The 23,386-nt window shown below is 52.1% G+C and overlaps 2 protein-coding genes across 8 annotated transcripts in view; one reads left to right on the top strand and one right to left on the bottom strand.

The window, feature by feature from the left end:
- LOC144147103 (uncharacterized) overlaps positions 1-23,386 on the bottom strand; it is a 76,442-nt gene that overhangs the window by 22,601 nt on the left and 30,455 nt on the right. The window lies entirely within an intron of this gene.
- LOC144147102 (uncharacterized) lies at positions 19,160-21,612 on the top strand. The gene is made up of 5 exons (XM_077679162.1): positions 19,160-19,493; positions 19,634-19,844; positions 20,189-20,362; positions 20,478-20,570; positions 20,640-21,612. Exons 1-5 carry the CDS (start codon positions 19,355-19,357, stop codon positions 20,971-20,973), a joined length of 951 nt encoding a protein of 316 aa, XP_077535288.1. The 5' UTR covers positions 19,160-19,354; the 3' UTR covers positions 20,974-21,612.

The following is a 23,386-nucleotide window of genomic DNA, read 5'->3' as shown; positions in this document are numbered from 1 at the left end:
TTAATTCAGACACGTCATCTGGTCCCTGTAAATATACGCATCACTCTACGAGACAGGGTGCTCGTTATTTCGGACAGATTTGACCGCAAATCGGATAATTCAGCGACTTTCAGGCCGCTGGCGAGGCTCAAAAACGAAAAAAGAACAATTCGGAACAAAAGTGAAGCTCAAACGCAGCATCGCCATGGACATCAATTATCGACTTGGCTTGACTTGAGACTGGTTGAACGTCTTTTCTTCGCGTGTAGGTTTGGCGGCGCCATCGGTGCCATTTTGTGGCTTTTTTCCCGTTGCTGAGCACCTTGAAGGGGTCAGAAAAATTGTGTCCGCGCGAATTTCTGCTCGAAAGCAGACAAGCATACGCGATTACTTCGTAAAATAAAGGTATGTAGAAAAAAAACTTGCATTTAAGGTATTTATTTCGACCATTCAATAATACGGACATTCGGTTAATTCGGACATTTTTTCCGGTCCTTAGAAATCCGAATTAACGAGCTTTTACTGTATAAATATTTCGTTCATTTCATTCATATATATGAAAGAAACACCCCGGGCCAAAGCATTTACCATCCTTCGTATCTTTAGCATCAGATATGAACATTCATGTCTGTCACTGTAAAAAAAATGTATAGGGCATTTTACAATTAATGCATCCAACGTAGAGTAGTACATATGATGCCATCTGGAACAGCCACCTCGGCTGTCCATTGCAAAACAGCCCGGCATGGTAATATCCTACTTAAAAACATGGTTTGGTAACAGATATCGTGTTTGGGATTTTGTGCCTACTTTTTGAGCATGAAAATTGTACAGATAACTGCTATCAACAAAAAAGAAATGAGTAGCATTCTCCCTGTGGCGAGCCTCTAGAGGAAACACGGCGAAGAGGGCGTGGCACAGATGGCCACTCTGGACGGGAGTACAGCTATGACATATCCCAGGCTGCTTTCACCTCAGTTCTCCACTCTTGCAGCACTGCGAGCCCAGATGGGGGTAGAGCTTCGGGACACTTTTCTTTGCGTATTACGCCACTTCTATTACAAGTATTGCGAAAATATTTCGCTTAAAGGAACTATTCAATGTGTACTTGCTGCTGGCCAGCTTTTATCTTAGATCGAAAGCCTCTTCACTGTCCCTTTAATGAGCAATGTGACGACCTAGACGCACATCTGTTAGGGTTTCAGCGCATGACCGAGGGCCAGAATTGCCTCGAGCTTTTGCCCGAGTGGTGAGGCATTCAGTGCCTTCAGCCGTATGTCAGCAACAGAGTGTGCTGATTATGATAAGCTGCGGCAGGCACTGACGTTGAGGTTCTGTATGACAGAGGAAGGCTTCCGCGAGAAGTTTCATGGAAGTGCACCTTTGAACGGGGAAACGTGCTTTCAGTTTGCCACTAGCCTGCGAAATATTTCGGATCGATGGGTTGAGCTCTCGGGAATGGAGAAGAGTTACAAGGCCCATTTCGAGTTGTCCTTAAGAGAACAGTTTTTGCCCACTTGCACCTCATGTCTAGAACGTTTTTGGAAGAGAGAAAGAATGAAAAGAACTTGTGGCTAGAGTAGAGCAGTACATCGAGGCTTACGCAAGGAGAAATTTTGCACGACCCACTGTGCCTCAATGCAAAGGAATGGAAAACGGGCTCTGCCCCTCCCTCTCTGCCAAGCAAAGGCTCAAAGGTGAAGAAATGCTTTCTTTGTTTCCGCATGGGACACTTTGAGAAGGACTGCCATAGTGAGCAGCCTGGTCGCTGTACAGCTACGAGGAAGTGTTTCGAGTGCAGCACAATGGGCCACTCTAGCTGAAAGTGTGGGCCATCGGCCATACCATGCTCGCACTCGCCGACCGGTTCTCGTCGGGAGCGGTCGCGCGATGGAGAGCTCCGCAGAAGTACGGGCGAGCAGAGGCGCCGAACCGGTTTCACCGCCGAGCGGCCCACCCGCCGGCTACAGATTCCTCCTGCCCGCGCTTCCCTCAAGCGAAGGAGTGAAGGCGCGCATCATCCTACACTGCGATCTTGAAGGACGGCCCTACAGAATAGAGGATTTCCACTAACCGCTGGAGGAACTTGGATTCATCAAGGCGGTAAGTGGAATCGGGCCATTTCAAATGAGCCACGTTTGAATGGTGAAGTTGAGAACGCAGCAGGCAAAGGAGAAGCTCGTCAAGAGCGGAGGTCTACGAGTAAAGGGGCGGCATTGTGCCGTTATCGACCCAGCGAGGCAGAACATCATGGTCAAACTGCACTGGGCGCGTTTGATGACCCCAGCGAGCCACTGGCGAGAATTCTGAGCGAGTTCGGCGAGGTGAAGGAGATCAGGAGAGAAGAGTGGAGAGTTGCCGGGTTTAGTTTGCCGGACTCAACAACCCGCACGGTCAGAATGACCCTGCATGAGGGGGTCGCCCCAGACTCTCTTCGTTAAACATTCGTTAAAAAATCCCTTGATTTTCAATGGACACCACTTTTTTCGCGAACATCATGTTTTTCTTCTAGGTTTACGCGCCATATGGCAAAGCAGGGTAGTGGTTCGGCACATCGATGTACATGCTTGATCTGTTCAAGGTTACTTTGTGGAAAGCGTGCGTAAGGTGCGTGATGTTTTGAACATGTGTTATGACGATGAAGTTGAGTTTATTCAACAAATTGATTGAAGTGAAAGTGCATTGGCATGTAAATGTCATTCAACATGGTAGTACAAGGATCGGTTCGTTACACTGAGAACATGATGTTTTCAAGTGCTTTTGTCGAGTTTTGCAATAAAGAAAAAAAAAATCGGCCATGCCATGCTGAATACGCCCGTTCTCATCAGATCGCCGAAGCTAAGCAGCATTCGGCTCGGTGAATACTGGGAGACCACCTGGGAGCACCGAGTGCCGATGGCATCCTTTCGGCGGGAGTAACTATGACTGTCCAGTTGGGTTGGTAGAGTTAATGGTTATGAGTCGTGCACCTCTTTGGGAAGCATCTCCCTGCCATGGCAATTCCGGGTAGCTCAAATCAAATCCAGTCTCTCTTGGGACAGCTGCGGGGCACCAGGGGCTACGGAATAGACTCGGATATATTCGGTAGGCTGAGGGAAGACGATGATGCGGAAGTGTGCGGCTCGGGTGGCAGACAACCGCGGTCTGCGGTGCGTGCTTTGCCAGATAAGACTCATAGGATGTGCATGGGACAAGGAGAGGAGAGGTACTGCTGCGCACCCTGACGGGCACACACATTTGGAGGGTGCGAGACGGCGTCGACAAGTCGAGCAGAATCAGGGAGCAATGGTGGCATCCAGGTATGGGAGAACAGGAGAACTTTCAGGCCCCTTTCGCGTAACGAGCATCCTTTGAAGAGCCGAACGCGGGTATGCCCATAGCGCAGTCAGTCTCGTTCCCCTCCGACCTGATCACTGACAATGCTTCATATTTCACAAGCAAAGTCTTTTCAGACTGTTGTCGAGCGCTGTGCATTCGGCACAGGAAAACGAGTCCTTATCATGCTCAGAGCAACATCACTGAGAGAGTGAACCGGAACCTGAAGTGCATGCTGGTTGCGACAACCAAGGAGCATAAGGACTGGGACGCGCGTTTACCTGAGCTGGCCTTCGCGACTAGGACTGCTGTAAATAGGTCAACAGGTTTGACACCAGGTTACCTAAACTTTGGTAGAGACATCGCTTTCCCAATGGAAAATGCACTGCTGTACGCGGCGGCGAGAAACGCCCCTTCTCTGTCGCAGTACGCGGCTAGGCTCCGGGAACGCCATTGGGCAGCGCAACGCACGGCTCGGGAGAACCTCGACGTGGCGCGCATGGAGCAAGCCGAGCAGTATAACAAAGGCTGTCGACACCTTGTGTACAACATCAGTGACCTAGTGCTAAGGAGAACACACCCACTCAGCAACGCTGCACGTGGTTTCACTGCAGCGCTCGCACACAAATAGCAAGGACCATACAGAATTACGGCGCAGACAACTGTGCTCACGTATGAGATGCAGTCGCTTGAAAGCGACGAGGTGGTGGGTCCTGTGCACGTTAGCAATCTCAAGGCCTATCATGTTCGCACTGGCGATGATGAACGGGGGATAGAAGAACCGGAACGGGGGAGTCGCCCTCCGACTGTCAGAAGGATCGGCGATAGGGCTTGCATCCATCGCTACGATTTCAGGCCGAGGTAAGAGCTCGCGCCTGCGCGTAACCCCTTCGTTCGTTGCAGGAACCGCGGTGGCAAAAAGAATAACAGTCGGCGGGGTCCCAACCCCCGGCAGAGTTCAAACCCCCGCAAGCGTTGGCGGGGACCCCCCGCCGGCACCGGCCACCAGGCCCACCAAGGGGGGGAGCGGCCGCAGAGTCCGCCCGGCAACATCAGACCCAATGGCCAGTGGGGCGGTCAGGGGTGTCCGGGCCACGGCGGCGGGCCCAGCATCGTCGACCCCCACGCAACGAAGAAGCTGCGGAGCGCGGCCACCTGGACAGTGGTCGTGGACAGCGCGGCAGTGTCCTACTGCAAGCGGTCGCGCTGGAGGGACCAGGCCCGGCCCGAGCACGGGGACGACCTGGAGGGGGTGCCGCCACCGTTCCGCAGCCTGACGCTGGTGGAGCGGGACGACGAGCCGCCGCCAGCGTTCTCAAAGGAGGAGCAGAGGGCGCTGTGCTCCACCTGCGGCACCCTCGTCATCAGCTGGGACGCCCACAGGATCGGCGTCCTGCACCTGGAGCAGACGGCGAGGAACGAGAGGCGGCTCGGGCCGCAGCTGCCAGCGCGGCCGGCTTTCGCTGGTCGGCGCCGTCCGGGCTAACCGCCGGGCTCAAGGAGGCGGCTGTGCGGGTGTTGATGGCAACCCGTCCGGGCCTGCTCAGGGCCGCCACATGCGGCCTGGTGTCCGGAGAGCCCTTGGAATGTGCGGCGAACCAGGGGCTGGCAGGTGGCCGGCCCACACTCGTCGCCCCACCCATCGGGGCACCGGACCCGGCCCCCAGGAGCCTGCGGTCACACAGCGGGGTGGCCGGGCAGCCGTCCGCGGCCCCTCCGGGGGCGGCCCTTGAGGCCAGCCCGGGGCACGCGCTCGAGTCGCCCAGCCTGACGCCGGCGACATGGACCTCTCGGAGGAGGCCGCCGACCAGCTGCTTCTGGGGACGGCGGGCGAGGCTTGAGGGGGGGAGAGATGTGGGGAGCGCTTCGGCGCCCCTCGCCGCGAGCTCTCTCCTCGGACCCTTTCCGCCGCCGAACGCCCACCGGCCGCGCATGGCCTCCGAGATTCCCCTGCGCACGCTTTGCTGGGCTGTGGGACCTGGGGACATCGGCACCCAAGAGATGGTGCTAGTGGACGTGGAGGAGCGGGCGGTGGTGTAAAAGAACCGTGCGCGAGGCTGGGACTCTGGATGCTGAGAGTTTTGGTGTCTGTGTCTGTACCCGGGCGGGCGACGGGGAAAAGGATGTGAGTAAAGAGTTTCATTGTACTCAACCGCAGTGCGCCTCATTTCTGGACAGCCGTAGAGAGCAGGACCACAGGTTACAGAGATTCGTGCCAAACTGGAAGCCAATGCGAATCCTCCATCCACGAGGCCTAACACCAGAAGGCAACCGTAGGGAGCCGGAACGTCCCACCCAGCGGAGGCCCCCCGAGCCCATGGAGTCTGCAAGCTACATTCCCGAGCAGCCAGAGGACACACGGGCGGCTATCGTTAAGGAGCTGGAGAGCTTGGTCAAAAAGCCCCCTCCGCAAGGGTACGAGGCCGCCAGGCTATGGGAAATTGTAAAACAGCAACTTGAGGGACAAAACGTCGACATGGAGCTCAATAACTACATAAGGGAAGTGCTACAGAAGGACCACAGGAGAAAGAAACGTCAAAACAACCCTCCCTCAAAGACCAGCAGGCGCAGAGAAAAGAAGCGCCTGTATGCTGAGACTCAGGAACGTTTTAAGAAGCGCCAAAGTGAGTGCGCAAGTGAGGTGTTGGACAGCAAAGTCTTTGCTGATGTTCAGACCTGAAGCGACTGCTGGAGGAGTGGAAGTCAATTATGGAAACTGCTCCCTCGGGGACTGTGTCACCGGAGGCTGAGATAGAGGATGAGTCACGCGGATATGATCCATACACTGTAATCACAGCGCAAGACATCAAGGCAGCAACGCTGCCTCTAAGCTTCGCAGCTGGCCCAGACGGCCTAACACCCAAAGAGCTGCGTAAGATACCCTCAGTGGTGCTCAGGGTGTTGCTCAACACACTGCAACTCCTGAAACATATCCCAGTGTGTCTGCGGAATGCCAGAACCATCTTTCTTCCCAAGAAGGTGGGTGCTGCGCACGCCGCAGACTTCAGGCCGATCACCGCGTCATCAGTCCTTCAAAGGCTGATGCACAAGGTGTGTGCCCGCCGTACACAAGCGGCGGTAACTCTAGATTACCGCCAGCCAGCTTTCATCCCAGTTGATGGGTGCGCCAAGAACGTGGTAATCCTAGCCACTGCACTGTAGGAGGCGAAAACGAAATCCAAGCCCTCTGCATGGCCTCAGTACATGTAGCCAAGGCGTTCGACAGGGTGGACTTGCAGGATATATTGAGAGTTCTAAGGAGGAAAGGGATCAGCAATGACTTCCTGAGATACATTCAAGACTTTTATACAATAGCCACAACGGTGCTACAGTACAGAAACGAAAGTCTCCTAGTCCATCCAACGATTGGGGTACGGCAGGGCGATCCGCTCTCCCCTCTGCTCTTCAATCTAGTGACTGACGAATGGTTAGCGACATGTGACCCAAGCATCAGGTTCAAAGGGGAGACTATTGATGTGAACTGCATGGCGGTCACGGACGGCATCGTTTTGATGGCCGCAACACCGAAAGAGCTGCAACATCAGCTGAGCGCCCTCGAGCAGTTCCTAGCAGAGCGGGGACTCCAAGTGAACCCCGCAAAGTCTCTGTTACTCACTCTCATACCGTCGGGCAAAGGCAAAGTGTCCAAGATCGACACTAAACGCACCTACAACATCAATGGTGAGCCAATTCCATCAGCCGACACAACAACTGTCTGGCGATACTTGGGTATTCGCTTCAATGCCATGGGCAAGGAGCGGGAACGGCCAGGCAAAGAGGTCACAAGTCTGCTGGAAAGGGTGCCCAAAGCGCCACTCAAGTCGCAGCAGCAAAGACTGGTACAGTTGAACCCCTTTATAAGAGACACGTACCGGGGAGCAGTTTCTGTCTCTTATATGAGATGTCTCTTATAAGCAGGGAACCATGTTTTCACTTACTAATCAGACCCTAGTTCAATCTGGGCACCGTATGACTAAAATAAGCTCAAAAAAACGCTACAGCATGTTTTAAAAGATTTACTCTAATTTATGTTTGGTCCCAGAATTTATGAAACTTTGTTTGCTTCATGACTGTATTGACACTGTTTTTTACAACCGATTCTACAAGCTTTTTTTCCTTTCCTTGTTTGTGGAAGATGAATCGTAGATGTTGAGTACACAAGCCTGATGAATAGCCAGAGCGCACAGCTTCTTCCGCTGTGTGCTCAGGCTATTCATTATGCTTGCAGGACTCAACGTCTGCAGTGCTTCTTGATTGGGAGCTACGCGAGTGGGAGAGCCCGCTTGTGTGATCGTGCTCCATCCAATGGATGGCAGTAAGCTTCAACCACTTCTGTCAGTTGCATTTCCATTGGCAGGGCTTCTCATTGTCATTTCATAGCTGACTGAACCAGTGTGTGTTTGCTGAGGTTATAATAAATAGCGACTGCAGGCGTCTGTCGTCCACCTGTGTTTCCACAATGGAAGCAACTGCAATTAGTGACTGGTGGCACTGCATCTGAAGTTAAAATGTCTGTTACAAGCGAGATTATTGATTAAACTTCAAGGATGACTTGTCCCTTATAACCAATCTTCTACATCCAATGTCTGTTATAAAAGAGGTAAATTTAATGGGAAAGATAGGGCAGCCAACCATGTGGGTGAATAGTGTCTCTTATACCCATTTGTCTCTTACATCAGTGTCTCTTATAACGAGGTTCAACTGTAATTTTGAAGTACAGCTGAACCTCGTTATAAGAGACACTGATGTAAGAGACAAATGGGTATAAGAGACACTATTTACCCACATGGTTGGCTGCCCTATCTTTCCCATTAAATTGACCTCTTTTATAACAGACATTGGATGTAGAACATTGGTTATAAGAGACAAGTCATCCTTGAAGTTTAATCAATAATCTCGCTTGTAACAGACATTTTAACTTCAGATGCAGTGTCACCAGTCACTAATTGCAGTTGCTTCTATTGTGGAAACACAGGTAGACGACAGACAGGTGCAGTCGCTATTTATTATAACTTCAGCAAACACAAAGTGGTTCAGTCGGCTATGAAATGACAATGAGAAGCCCTGCCAATGGAAATGCAACTGACAGAAGTAGTTGAAGCTTACTGCCATTCATTGGATGGAGCGCGATCACACATGCGGGCTCTCCTACTCGCGTAGCTCCCAATCAAGAAGCACTGCAGACGTTGAGTCTTGCAAGCGTAATGAATAGCCTGACCACACAGCGGAAGAAGCTGTGCGCTCTGGTTATTCATCAGGCTTGTGAACCCAACAACTACGATTCATCTTCCACAAACAAGGAAAGGAAAAAAAGCTTGTAGAATCGGTTGTAAAAAACAGTGTAAATACAGTCATGAAGCAAACGAAGTTTCATAAATTCTGGGACCAAACAATAATTAGAATGAATCTTTTGAAACATCCTGTAGCGTTCTTTTGAGCTTATTTTAGTCATACGGTGCCCATATTGAATTAGGGTCTGATTAGCAAGTGAAAACATGGTACCCTGCTTATAAGAGACATCTCGTATAAGAGACAGAAACTGCTCCCCGGTACGTGTCTCTTATAAAGGGGTTCAACTGTATATCCTGCTACCTCGCCTATACCATAGACTAGTGCTGGGCCCAACGACGGCAAAGACTTTGCTCAAACTCGACTGTCAAGTACGCTCCTATGTGCGCAGATGGCTTGCACTACCACGAGACACTCCGCTTGGATTCTACTATGCGCCTACGCCACAAGGTGGCCTAGGCATTTCCTGCATGCGCACACTTATCCCTGGCCTATGGGTCAGGAGGCTAAAGAGTCTGAGGGACTCCGACAGCCAGCTCTGTCGCACTGCTGCTACAAGTGTGTATGTACGGGGGCGCCTGGCCCGATCCGAACGGCTTTGCACCTTTTGGGGGTGTCAGGCTAGACGGGAGGATGGACAGCCAGAGATACTGGACCAAATGCCTACACGAGAGCACAGATGGGCGAGCAGCAATGCCCCGGGCAGCACCGGGTGGATGCCAAAGGCACAACCTTCCTGAGGGGACGAGAATACACTGACATCGTGAGGATGCACATTAACACCATGTCCACCCTCAGAAGGTTAAAAAGAGGACGCCAGGAGAACACTCAGTGTTGAGCCGGATGTCTGGTCGGATGTCCGTTTTGGGCGGAACGACTTCAAAGTGCTCAGTGTCAGGTGTCTGCAAGGGGGTATGCGTGGCTTCCGGGTCCACCAGAAGTCTACGCGCGTATGAGTACGCTTCGGGTGCACCATGATGTGCACCTATGAAGGTGTGGAGGTTCCACGCTGGAAGAAGCCCGAAAGGCCTGTACTCTCGGCCTGTAAATTTGACTCGCAACCGGCGAACGGCCGCCGCAGCTGCTCCCCTGGAGGCGGTGGTGCCTTTCAGCGAAGCATTCGAGAAGTAAAAGGAGAGGGGTCAGCTGCTCCGATACCCATCAGCATCCCCCGTGTGCACCATTGCTGGCTTCTTTCCTTTGCGGCTGGTATAAATTGTTAACTCAGAAGTTTTCAGGGTGGCTTACTGCATCGCCAGCGGTAAGTTTTATCATTGCCTGCAATGCTCTTATGCGCATTTGCGCAAGCCTTCCAGTTTGGCAGTAATGGGCTGTCGCGAACGAAGCGCCAGACAGTCTTAAGTATACGGCCCCTGGAGTTCGGGCACAAGACATCGAACGCGGGCCCCATATCGGGGCCTCCCAACCAGCAGAAAACGTGCCCCGTCGCCTAAACGCAACGTCTCGCACACAGCCCTCAAATCGGGCCTCATGACCCAGACAGAGAGGGAGAGCCCACCGCCCGGTGGCAATTGGACTCTGAGCCCTGGCCGAGAGCAAGGGAAGCGTAGGACGGACGGGCAGTGGCAAAAAAGAACGCGATGAAGATGTGAATTCTGTATGCGCAGCATTTAGTCTAATTAAAGCAGTTGTTTTATTTGCTTACTGAAAGTGCCGGTGCTTGTTATTCAACGTCAAGTTCAACGACGTCGCGCAATATCGATAACGTTCAATCTTCCACACAAGTAAAGATATCTGAAACACTGGCTGACCGCATTTTTTATTTACTGCTTCTGCCTCTAATTCTGACAATGCCTCACGGTACGAAATGCACTATTATGCTTTCAGCTACGTCACTGATGGCCACTGCGCCGCTATGCTTGCCTTACCACAATGAAAACCTACAAGTGCCGTAAAAAACAATATGCTAAGAATAAAAGAAAATATGCATGACGCTATCTTCCAAGGAACCGTTATCGCCTACTGCTTTCTATTGGTCACAGAGTCACTTTCACGCTGAAAAACGAGAGAGCACAAACCACTGATGCCCGTTTTTATACGCCCCTTTCAATGCCCTTTTCGGCTGCATTGTTCTTTTCCAAGCAGGCCGCACCATGTCAAGAGTGCCTGTTCTGTATAGACTAACTGGAACATTTTTGCAATATTGTTCCGTTTACCAAGTGGATCTTATCTGGAACCAGATTAAGAGTGTACAGACAATGAAGGACTTGAGCCCATTTCTGCAGCACCAACATGAGACTGAAGGGCGTAGGACGTTGATATTTTTCGCCGAAAATGACTTGGACTCTCTAGAAAACACTCAATATGTGTTGGGGGATGGTAACTTTAAGTACAACCCAAAAGAGTTTCACAATCAGGGCCAACTGTACACCTTGCGCGCTATTGTGAGCGGTAAAGCGCACCCGGTTGTGTACGCGCTTATGCAGTCAATGGACGTGCGCGCTTATGAGACGCTTCTCAAGTGTGTGCGGGATGCCATGCTTCGAAGGTTCACTGGCACTGGAACTCTAGCATTGACAGAGACGTGGATCTTCGATTACGAGGTCTCAGCTATAATTGCTACCAAGAACGTCTTCGGTGCAGCCCGTGGCACGATAAAGGTTTGTCCCGATTTGCCTCCGTAAATTTATAAAGCAGTTCATGAGAAAGATAAACTAGACCCCAATTAGCAAGGGCAAGCATTAAAAATTCCAGTCGCACAAATTGATTGCTAAGTTTTGTTTATTTTATTTGCATCTTTCAACAAATTTGCATTGGGTGTTTTTTAATGCTCGGTGGCGAACAAACAGCAGTACAATGTTCATTAAGGCGCAAGTTTAAAGGCTTTGAAATTATGTAAGAAACAACTCAGGGAGCTTTTCTAGCAATTCGCTGGGTAATAAGCCATCTATCACGACAGACCAGCAGTTGCTTTTTCCCGGCCAAAAGTGTGTTTGTTTGTGAACGTATTCACGAATTCTGTTCCTTAACTTGTCTGACGAAAAGCCAGATACGCAAGACATTAGCATCGCATTTGCAACGCTTAAGGCAGGGGAAAAAGTTAAAATGCGGTAAATGAAACGCATTAGCAAAGGCTGATGAAGGGAATAATGTGCTATTCAGATGTCAGGTGGCTTTTCCTGGCGCTTTTGAGCAGTCAGCTTTCCCATCACATGAGCTGCATGTGACACAACACGCACACACAAACACAAACACAAGACCTTTGAATCATTTTTGGCTGAACGCATCAATACTTTATTACCAAACTCACGCTTTGTGTTTTAGGAGGCGCTAAAACCGCTTCTTATGTTGTACGAGAGAAATTAGTTCCTATAGTGCAACTATTTTGGAGTATACATGGGCTGCAGCACCAACCAGTTATAAATATGAGCATGAAGTCATGTGTATTTGCATTAAATTTTGATTTTAATTTTTTGCACTTTTCGCTTCGCGAAGGCGATGAAAACCAAACGCAATGAGCTTGGCCTGCGGAGCCTGTGCAAGAACAACATGCTGGTACAGGAATGGATGAGGAGGGTGCGACACCTCCTTTCCTGCCAGACAAATTCCGTCTGGAATTTGTGAAGGTTCTCATCGCACCAAGACCACCACTTGCCCCACTCGACAACACGCGGTTGCAACAGTTCGCCAACTATGGTGGACGGTTTTTGGCTTTCCAACCCAAATGTGAAAGACATCTGGAGACAGTTCGGTGCACAAGGCCCTCCCACTACCAACATGGTGGAAGGCTGGCATAACGGCCTTCACAGTCGGCGGAGAAATTTTCAGCCAATTTTGGCTGAATTCATTCTTTTTGCAAGTTGCCCCGTTTCCATTCCGGAACAGGATTCAGGCACTTTTGAGGGATACCATGGCAGCGGCCTCGCTACCTACCGCCGAAGTTCACGCAAAAAAACACGAAACTGGAGGAGGAAATGGCCCTTTTTTCATCCTATGCTGCGGGAACTGTGCCAGCTTACCAGGACATAATAAACTACCAGGACAGAGTTGATCGTTCAGGGTCCTTGTGGCTCAATAAGCCCCTATATTTGGGAAAGTAGCGACTTTCTTGGATCTTTGCCGCCGCTTCCCTTACCCGCCACTGCCCTCCTCGCACGCCCTTTCAGGAGGGGAGACAACAGAGCTTCCGCAGGCCGTAATTGGCTGCGGGGAGCGGACACGTCAAGAAACGTCACCATGACATCTCTGCCACTCGTCAAGCGGGTGTCGAACTTGTTTTCTTTTTTCCTTTTTTTTCCCGCCTGCCGTCATTTGCCGCCGTGTAGCCACGACGACTCTCAGAGCGCCCGCGCGAAGCTTGTTCATAATCGCAATGCCATTCTGCTGCGCCAATCAATGTAATAGTAAAAGTGAAAGAAGGTTCTCGCTGTTTACCATTCCGAGTGGCAAGAGAGATGTCCAGCACAAGAAGCAGTGGCTGCCAATGACCCCCAAACTGCCACCTAAGACGTCAAGAGAAGAGCCTTGGAACACTAAAACAATAAGGCCTGCCACCTCAACGGGTGGCTGTGAGAGTACTGCCGCTCTCCCAGAACGTTCGCTACATCGACCATGGAATGGAGTGGCTGCCATGAGGCCATGTGTTTGCTGCGAACGGAGCCTATCCTAGCTCCAAGGGAGTGGCCGTGATGACCAGCCACCTGCATCAAGTTCTCCTGAGAAATGCCGCCCGCTTCAGACTGCTCAGACTGTGCAAACAACCCTGCCGCCAATGGACTTCCATATTTCCCTGCGCTTCCACAGGGGATCCCACAGCCACAAAAAGACGACGTGAGCTTCGAAATCATAGGCGGCGTTCTCCAAAAGTCCCCGCGACACCCCGCGCCGACCATTGCAGCGGCTTATGGGCCTGCAGTGGTGCCGGCCGGCCGATTCGGCTACGCCCAGGCAACTCGCACGGGACCATGAGGTGTCAGAAATTGACAGCGCAGCGGCTCAGATGAGGTCCGCCTATCCGTGAGGTGGTCTGTATCATTCCTATTACTACGTAAAACTGTAGGGAAAAAAGTATGGTTTACCTCACATTCCTCCTATCTAAATTCCTACGAGGAGAATAATTCAGCCCCTGCAGGCTCCAGTTTGCACCATCAATGTATACGTTTAGTGACACTGAGAGGAGAAAGTGGGAAAGTATTTTAAATGATATTTTAAATGATGCATCTGTGAGCCTGGCGAAAGTGGTTATGGAGCACAGCAGTCGGAACGCCGAGGAGCTCAAGTCAACTGCGCTGGTAAAACATAAGGAAGCAGTGCTCTCTAATGTGGAACAATCTGAAGTGGAAAGACACGAAGATATGCGTAAAACCAAAACGCAAAATAAATGCGAATTAGACAAAATTTCAATTTGAAGGGACGCCAGAGCTCTGAAAAGGGTTGCTGAAGTGGAAGGCCGCGAGGGACTAAAAACTGTAATACCTAAACAAAAAAAAAAAAAAAAAAAAGAAGCAGAAGAAGAAAGAAAGAAAAAACAGCTTTTAGTGCTTTAACGTGTTGAACGTCCCAAATAAACAGCTCTCTCTAACGTTGCGAACATCTCAAGTAAAGAGTTTCCTCCAGCGGAAGTCAAATTACTGTCAAAGGGCCTAAACTTCCGCCCTTCCTTGGGAAACGCTAAGGAGTTCGAACTATATCAGGACCTTAACAACTTTGCGAGAAACCCACGCCTACGGGAATACTTTCACGGGCATCCGACTGAAAGTAAAAGATCACTTCCTGACCTTTCAGACAAAATGTGGACACCAAATGAGCAACAGGATAAGCGCTTGGATCTATACATTTCGGCAGTGCAAAACGACATAATCAGAGAGTTCGGGAAGCGGTTGCCCATCCGTTGCAACCTCAGCAAGGACAAGCATGAAGCAGAGAAGAAACAGAGTGAGGATTGTAATAATAAGCATTGTGAAGATTGCATTGTAATAAAACCTTCAGACAAGGAACGGACTGTAATAATTTTGAACAAGAGTGGCTACTTAAAGGTAGGTCAGCAACAGAATGGAAAAAAATCCCACTGAAATGTCAAGCAGCCATTTCGAAGACAAAGCTAGCAGACGGCAACACAACCGCTTATTGTATAGCCCCTTCGGTGATGATGTCTCCATACATACTCAGGGTCTATTCGTTTCACCTGCACCGCGTGAACCAGTTCAGGCGGTGCCACACTTCGCCATTCGTTTCAGCGGTGCAGCTCGCGGCACCTGAACCGCGCCGTTCGATTCACCGGTGGTGCCGACGGGTGCAGGACTGGTTCATGGCTTTGCCTGCACTCCCTGCCGAGGAGGTGCAGAAGCAGACGAAAAATGTGCAGGTCTGGTTCCGCTGATGGCGGAACCCGCTTTGCACCGCTGTGAACTGGTTCAAGAGGTGCAGGCTGAATCGAATAGACCCTCAGTTTGCTTGGTTTCAGTTTCGTTTTTCAGGAAATACAGAGATCTACAAGTGCCTGTACCTTATATTCCAAAACTGTAGAAAGTATTAAATAGGGGCAATACTTCTAACAGATTTATGATCTGTATCGAGTGCCCCATAGACTGTTGCAACACAAAACATTTCAGAAACATCTAAAATTGGATTTCCTGCCCGCCAGTGAGACAGCTGTTTATATTTTCTGATGCTGTTGCAGCTTGCACGTTGTTTCAAAGAGGTGAATTCTGGATTCAGTAACAACATAATGGTGGTGTGCAAGGGGACATGGCTGACATGCGGGAACCCGTCTCACATAGCTGTTGGCACAGTCAGGGAGTCCTACACAGGAGCGGTCCTCGGCTGTTGTCCTCTCAAATCTGTGCCATCGATGCACACTGGGCCCGAAAGAAGGAGATGACAACTATGACGATTGAAAGGCATCTCACACCTGTCAAAGAAATGCTGATGTGAAATCTGGCGGGATGGGGGTTGAAGCTGCCCTAATTTTGTTTAGATGGGGACTCGGGAAGCATGGTTTCCGGCTCACAATGTTACAGCGACAGCGAAACCTTTTTGACACGGTGCCAAGATGAGACGTATGGATTGTGGGAGTCGTGGAAACTTGCGATCACAGGCCGGTGCCTGCTTCAGGGAGAGACTAGAGCCGCTGAAAACCAGTCTAGCGAGCCGCTAGTTCAGCAGTGCCCTGAGAGATGGCACCACCGCTCCGCGCAGGATACAAGTCAGTGAGGTCGGAGACGCCGACCCGTCCGAGACGCCGACGCGTGGCAGTGTGGACGTCGCGGGAGGGGTATTCGCCACTGCACTGCTACGTATGCGGCTTGGAGCCACCAGCTCATGCTTGAAAGGGACTTGGCACCCGAGTGGGCGCCCTGGGTCTTTCAAAGCCGTGTGCTGCGCGAGCAGCACGCCAGCTACCCGGATGGCATTGTGGTCCTGGCCCCCGCAGCCAACTACCACAGGGCCTGTGGAATAAAGGCGCAACCACATGCGACGTTTTGGTCGCGTTTGGAGACCGTCCGCGGCGACGCGCGTTCAGCGCGCGCCACCAAATACACAGCAGCGCGCTCGGAGCGCCGGTGTCTGCGCATCCCAGATTTTCGGTCCGTTTTCGGCGTCTGCGCCGGATGTTGCTATCCTCAATTTCCGGTCCCCCTCCGCACGCAACATGGCGGCTCCCAGATGCGCGACGGCCATGGCGACGACCCGCCAAATCGACAATGAGAAATTGATTGGCGCAATGGAGGTGCGGCCAGCCCTTCGGCAGTCCAAGCACCCGGAACATCGTAACCGTTTCAAGAAGGGGGTACTTTGGGACGAGGTTGCGGCTGCAGTGCTGCCCGGCGCAGCACCCGCCGCCGATGCAGGTAAACAGACCTAGCCCCTCGATTGTTTCACTTGGCGAGTGCTGCATTGTTTCAGAAGTGAATTCAGTTTTGTACTCTTTGCTCTCGCAGTTTGCTGCCTGCAGACACGCTGGAAATATTTCCGGGATAAATATCGCCGCGCGCTAAACGAGAAGCGGCGCAGCCACAAAAGTGGCAAAGGCGCCGAAGACGACTATGACGCGAACGATGACGACGACGCGAACGATGACGAGCACTTTATTTAATGGAACATCAATTTAACGTGTTTTGTTTGTTGAAGTTTTGATTATTCTTCAGTTTATTAAGAATGACTTAAACAGAACGATGCTGCCTTTACCAAAGTAAGTCTGGCAACTCGGATCGGAGAAGCGCTCTTCGCGCGTCTCATGTGGTTGCTCGCCCTCTCCAACGCCCGTTCCGCATCGGCGCCAGGTGCCGCACACGGCCGCAAGACGCGACCAAAACGTCGCATGTGGTTGCGCCTTTATGGTCACGACCTGGAAGTATCACGAGGCGTCCACTTGGCACCAGGCTGCCACGAAAGCGAAGGGAATAACGTCGTCGTACACCAAGGAAGCGGCCCACGGGCCATCCAGGACCAGATGCAGGCCAATCAGGCCTTCGCAGCGCCATTTTGGCGTCAACCACCACGGGCGCCGGTCACCCCGCCAACGCAGCGACGGCAGCGGCCCCAGTTGAGCTCCTCGGCCCGGTGGGGAGCGGTTTTGTGGACGTGTTGGCACCGCAGGCAGAGGCATTTCTGGGGGCCGGCAGCCCTGCCCACGCAACACCGTCAGGCAAGGCCAACAGGGGGTGGCCTTGCGGCGAACTTGCACCACGGTCGGCGCAACTTGCAGTAGTCACCTCCATAGAACAGAGCCTGGAAGACCAGGAGCTGAAGGAACTGCTGAAGATGCTGGGTGAGTTTGCAGGCACTGAACGATGAGAGCACCGTTTGCCAGGGCCCTCAAAATCGAGCGGCTTCGGTCTAAGGGGGGAAGGATGTGGGCTCAGCAAGAGGTCTATGTCACTGACCAACCACGTCTGACAGGTTTCCCCGGCCACTTCGACTTGCACACGGCACTCATGCAAAGACGCACCCTGCACAGACACTGGGCACCCACCTGGACATGCCAGGACCGCGATCTACGTCAAGGCCGATCTGGCTAGTGCACCTGTGGACCTGACATCAGTTGTAGAAGGGCCCATGGAGTGTGTAGCGGTGACTGTTCGCATAGGCACCAAAGGCAACAGTGGCTAGTGTCTATGTCCGGCCTGGCAAACCCGTGGAAGCTGGGAAAAGACTGTGTTGTGTGTGGGCACTTCCATGCACACCACAGCTGTTGGGGAAGCCCTCGCAGCATACACCGGGAGCAAGAGCTGTTAGACTGCATCACATCCACCAGCCAGGCAGTTATCAACACCGGCAGCCCCACCTTCATCCGGCATCGCCAACTAGCAGCCACCTCTTCTTCCTTTCTGATTTTTCCAACATCCTCCAGGCCATACTCCTGGAGCACTGCCTTCAGCACATGCGGGTCTGAACACTACCCCATAGTGGCCACCCCCCCTACAATCCCAAGGGCGGGAACAAAGACCTACCACGTGACGAACTAGCCAGTCTTCAGGAGAGCCCCGGCAGCTTCAATGGAGAGCGGGCAGGCAGACCTTCTGGTTACGGTGGTGCAGTTCACGGCCTCCACCACAGTCCAGCGAGAGCTGCCTTCAGTTCCGGTTCCTGACATCCAGGAGACAAACTTGCAAGTATGCCGGCACAGGCTGCAGAGACAGGCCATACGTAGCGGTAGACACAACCAAGCGGACGCACAGCATAGGCGGCATGCCAGACGGTGGAGGTCCCAGTCCTGGAAAAGCCTCTGCTTGCCACTAGAGCCAAATCACAACCTGCACTCGTCTGGCGGCTTTTCAAGTCTCTACTCCAACCTCCAATGAACAGGAAGTTCGCCCTCTCCATCACGGTCGCAGCTGGCATCTCGGAGGCTGCACTTGCCGATCTCCTTCGCAGACCAGTTTTCGGACACCGCATCTGCCAATGCCCCACTGTCTGCCCCAACTGAACCAGCCCTGACCTCAGCACAGGATTGCCACACTGGTATGCTTTGCAACAGCAACTGGCAGGTGCATGAAGCGGACCGACACGGAATTGAAAGCCGGTGAGTCGATTACAACAGAACGCCAATCTCGGCCACGGGAACGTGCAAACTATGTAAAGAGAGTGACGGCAGCTATAACGAGAGCCGCGCGCATGCCAGCAATGCCAAAAGAGGATGCAAAGATCATTATTAGACCTCGGGACGGCCTCAACATCACCCACACAGAAGCTACGACCATAATGATAGCCATAATAACGGCAGCAAAGGTGACTAAGGAAGAAGCGAGAGACGACACGATCTGCTCTAATGCGACACAAAACATCATTGTCGTGAGCACCCCGGACGAGACAGGCGTGCATGTACAACAGAATGAAGAGCCTGATCATCGGAGGAACAACACATGAAGTGTGGACGTATCAGGCGGCCATGGAAGACACCTCGAAGGGAGTCATCAAGGGGGTTTGCATCTCCAACACCCCCAAAGATATAAACAATAGCATCGTGAGCCCGGCCAACCCCACTGCACTACAGGCGCATCGCATTGGCACGTCGACAGCGGTCATCATGCTGTTCGACAGGGCCAAAGCCCCGAACTTCATCAAATATGGGCCCATGCTGATGCGGTGCATCCTGTACTGCACACTATAGGTCTCTTCGATTTGGCTGCACTAGCTGCACCAGTTCAAGGGGTGCAGCACCGTCGTCCTCGTTTTGCCGGTGCCGCGCGCGCCCTCTGCACTTCCTTCCTAGTTTTGCGAAGGTGCCGCTTCAGTGCAAACCCACCTCGGCACTAGTTCTTGCTGGCCCTGCACTAACGAAAAAGGTGGTGCCGTTTGGTGCAGCAGCATGGCGTACGTGCCGCCAAGCGAGGAGCAGACGACGCTGCGCGTCGATATCGACGGCGTGCCGACGGATGTCTATCTGCGTTTCGATACAGACGGTTTGCCTATGCAGGACGGCAGTGGTTACGTCTACGAAACCATCGGTAAGTGATGCTGCATGCCGGCGGTAAACACGTGGTGGCGGTCAGTCGTAGCCGCATCGGCCTCGTCGCGTTGCTTTGGGTCTCAGTTTGTGGCTTAAAGACATCGTTTTAAGCTGTGCCGACCGTGTTTACTTTTGCAGATGGGCGGCACGTCACGCTGCGTTTCACGGCGGGAGGGGGTGAGAATTCGCCCCCTCCGGCACAACCGCCGACTTCTTCAGCCAGTGACGGCGACATCTCTGCGGCCGCACTGGCTGATGAGCCGGAACTGTGGAGTGCCAGAAGAACAAAGTTCTTCTTGGCACAGTACAGCCAGTTGAAGGACTTGGTGGGGAAATCGAGAACCCTCCGGTAAGCCATCTTTTTGTGTGCAAAAATTGTGTACAGGATGCCACTGTGCAGTAACTGCAAATAAACTGTACATACCGCGACGCTGGCACTGCCGCTCGGATTTGTAGTTCCAAACAATTTAAAATTCCTTGCGGAATGTTGAAGCTCACGTAGCTTTTCCTACTACTCCGAGTGCTTCAAATATGTGGCAGTCAAAATGGAAATATTCTGATAGAACAGCACCCATATTACATTAAGAAAGTTCGATATAAAACGTTGTGCATTAATTCCTAGCATGCAGCTCGTGCCAGTCAAGTGCTACTTACCTATACACTTTTTCAACTGTGCTTTACTTTTGTGTTTAGGACAAGAAAACAGCTCTGGCTGAAGCTTGCAGAGCTGATTAACGCAGAGTTCAGCTGTACTATGACCGCCACACAAGTTGAAAACAAGTGGAAGTCGTTGGAGCGGGCCTACAAGAAGATAAAAAAAAATAACAATTCCTCTGGCCGCCCCCCCGCAAGTTGCGAACACGAGGAGTACGTTGGAATAATTTATTTAACTGTTCAATGGTTTTGGCATCCCTCATACCCTGAGCCACCTCGGGACCCCATTAGCCTATTCACTGGTTTAACCATTGAAACGTTCACACAGGGAGCTTGCTGCAATCCTGGATAAACAACACAACATCAACCCGAGAATACTCTTGGAGCCTGGGAAGGCAATTCTCCCAGGAGGGAACCCAGGGTAAGTGAAAATTTCATAGTGTAAGCAAAGCGCTGGAAGTGGTGTGACGTTTGTCCATATACACTACAGGGCCAGTACTGCAGCCACAGAGCTCGCCGACGACCTGCCAGTCCCGGTCGAGCGTTCTGGAGAAGGACCTCCTGGGGACGTGCCGGTGCAGAGCGCGGGTGGCCCCGCTCCAAAGAGAATGCGGCGTAGCCGATCACAGCTGAGTCCCCTCCTGGAGACGCTACAATTGATGGGGGAGGCCAGGGCCAAACATCAGGAGGCCAGAGCAAAGGCCTTTGAAGCAAGGCAGAAGTGGGAGGAGGCAAAAGCAAAGCGCCATGAGGAGCGTATGGAACGGTTTGACCGCCTCCTAGATCTCCTTGCGAACAAGGGAGCAGCGGAAAACGCCGAATAAAATCGTTATGTCAGCTCCACATGCTCTTTAATTTCATGCGAATGCTTTTCTAGCACTGCCCTTTCTTTTTTCATGCAAATGTTTCTGTATATACATTGCTTGCACATGATGTGAACACCACCCTTTCTCAGATAGTTCCCAGCCTTTCACAGTGCATGCAGTTTAACATGGCAGCTTCAGTGGCATGGTATATACACTGAAACAAAGCAGTTTCATGTTTAACTGCCGTTGGAAGAGCATAGGTGTCCACTACTAGCACTGCTCCTTCGCAATGAAATCCGAGACCGGCTGTAAGCCGGGAGACTGTAGGCGAAGTCGACGACTGCAGTCGTCGTTGCCCACATCATCTTTCCACAATGACGTCAGCTCCTGCAAGAAGGCTCTCTCATCTTTGCACATGTTGTGCCGCACACACGCAGCCATTACAATGTAGCAGGACTGCTCAACAGTTCTGACCACTCTATAGGGAACCCCCTTCTTGTCAGATGCCGCCGAAGCTTGCCTGGTGAGAAGCAAAGGCAGAGCACCATGAGCACATGCAGACGTTTGACCGCAGTTGACATAGATCTGCTAATTTTGCTAAGAAGGAAGACGCGTAAAACACCCAGTAAAGTCGTGTCAGCACCACACTCTTTAATTTCATGCAGGTGTTTCTCCTAGCACTGCCCACTTTGTTCATACAAATGTTCCTCTATATACATGGCTTGCGCATGATGTGAACGTTACCCTTTCTCAGATAGTTCCCGGCCTTTCACAGTGCACGCACTTCAACAACATAGCAGTTTCAGTGATGTCGGATACGCGGGCACTTCCATGTCAACTTTGCGTTGGCAGGGCAGGGGTGTCCACAATTAGCATTGCTCTTTAGCAATGAAATCTCTCACAGCCTGGGCGTAGCCTGGCTGGTTGAAGTCGAAGTCCCCTTCAGAGGCGTCGTTGCCCACATCATCATCATGGCGCAATGACGTCAGCTCCTGCAGGAAGTCCCTCTCGTCGTTGCACAAGTTGTGCAGAACGCACGCAGCCATCACAACGTAGCAGGACTGCTCAACAGTTTTGGCGTCTACGAAGTAGAGCCTCCTGAAACGCTGCTTCAGGAGCCCGAACGTGTTCTCAATAGCCACTCTCTGCTGGCTATGTCGCCTGTTGAAGTTGCTTTTCCACGTGGGAAATGTGCCCTCGTTGTCCCTGAACGGGGTCATGAGCCACGGCATCAAGGGGTACACGCTGTCCCCAAGAATGTAGCTCTCCCCGCACTCGACGGCTGCACGTTCGAAGAAGGGACTCTCTCTCAGGACGCGGGCGTCGTGCGCCGAGCCCGGGAACCCGATGAACACGTTTTGAAACTTATTTCTATCATCGCAGATGCCTTGCAAGATGATAGAAGGCCACTTCTTGCGGTTGAAATACGACTGGGCCGATTCGTTTGGCGTCGGTATTTCTATATGCGACCCGTCGATGCAGCCAATGGCATTTCTAGGGCCCTTTCCACCGCTCTTGGCTAGAAATCCGGCCTTGATGCGAGTCACTTCCTCCACGCTACTTGGCCAGCTGATGACTTCAGCGCTAATTGCGTGGAGGAAGTGAATGACCCGTGTGATGCAAGCATGCACCGACGACTCCGTCACGTCGAACTTGTCCCCGATCGCGTACATCGACACTTGCGAGCCGATGTACGCAAGCGCAATGAGGCACGTCTTTTGGGCTGATATTTGGCGCCGGCCTTGCACTGCGCTAGGATAGTACGCCGAAGCGCTGAATCTGGAGCTCAGGCAATCAAAAGTCTCCCTCGACAGCCTGAAAAGCCTCTTAAATTCTCGCTCGTTGTACCTGCTGACAACGTGATCGTAGCCAGGCACACGATTGGCGTCTTCCCGTACTAACGCACATGCCACCAAAATGCACACATCGTCGAACTCGTCGTCCGAGTCACTGCACGGATCACTGTCACTGCACTCCATGTCGTCGCTGTCGGATTCGAGCAGCTGCGCGGCAGCATCGAAAAGTGCCATCTCTGACTGACGATCCATGCTCGCGACCTCGCGATTCACAAAGCACACGCAGCACACGTTCGCGTCTCCCGGCTGCTGCAGGCCTACACTTGTGTCCTCGTTTTGGTTGTATCCGGTGCGCGCTAGTGTCGCGGCTGCACCTGCACTTCCTGAACCGGCGCTGCACGCTTGCGGCACCGGCCGGCACCGCAGCGGCACTTTTCGGAACTAGTGCAGCCAGTGCAAGCCAAATCGAAGAGACCTTATGACGTGTGCAAGCAGTGCGGGAAGGTGGGCCACAGAAGTGATATCTGCCCCAACCCCGACACAAGAATTTGTGTTGCCTGCGGGGAACCGAATCTTGGAGGACATAACGAACTATGCAAACCCAGGTCAAGCTCTGTGGCGGGCAGCACGCAACT

This window comes from Haemaphysalis longicornis, unplaced genomic scaffold (genome assembly GCF_048455015.1).
Source record: "Haemaphysalis longicornis isolate Haplotype H1 unplaced genomic scaffold, Haemaphysalis longicornis Haplotype H1 scaffold_7, whole genome shotgun sequence".
In the NCBI taxonomy this organism is placed as follows: domain Eukaryota; kingdom Metazoa; phylum Arthropoda; class Arachnida; order Ixodida; family Ixodidae; genus Haemaphysalis; species Haemaphysalis longicornis.
Note: the sequence above shows the minus strand (reverse complement) of the source record. Positions and strands in the feature narration are given on the sequence as shown.

Bases quoted from the DNA above. Each gene is read 5' to 3' on its own strand.
- LOC144147102 (XM_077679162.1), top strand. From the start codon at position 19,355: ATGGCGTACGTGCCGCCAAGCGAGGAGCAGACGACGCTGCGCGTCGAT. The intron at 19,845-20,188 runs GTAAGCCATCTT...TTTTGTGTTTAG, and splicing joins GGGAAATCGAGAACCCTCCG to GACAAGAAAACAGCTCTGGC. The intron at 20,363-20,477 runs GTACGTTGGAAT...ACGTTCACACAG, and splicing joins GCAAGTTGCGAACACGAGGA to GGAGCTTGCTGCAATCCTGG.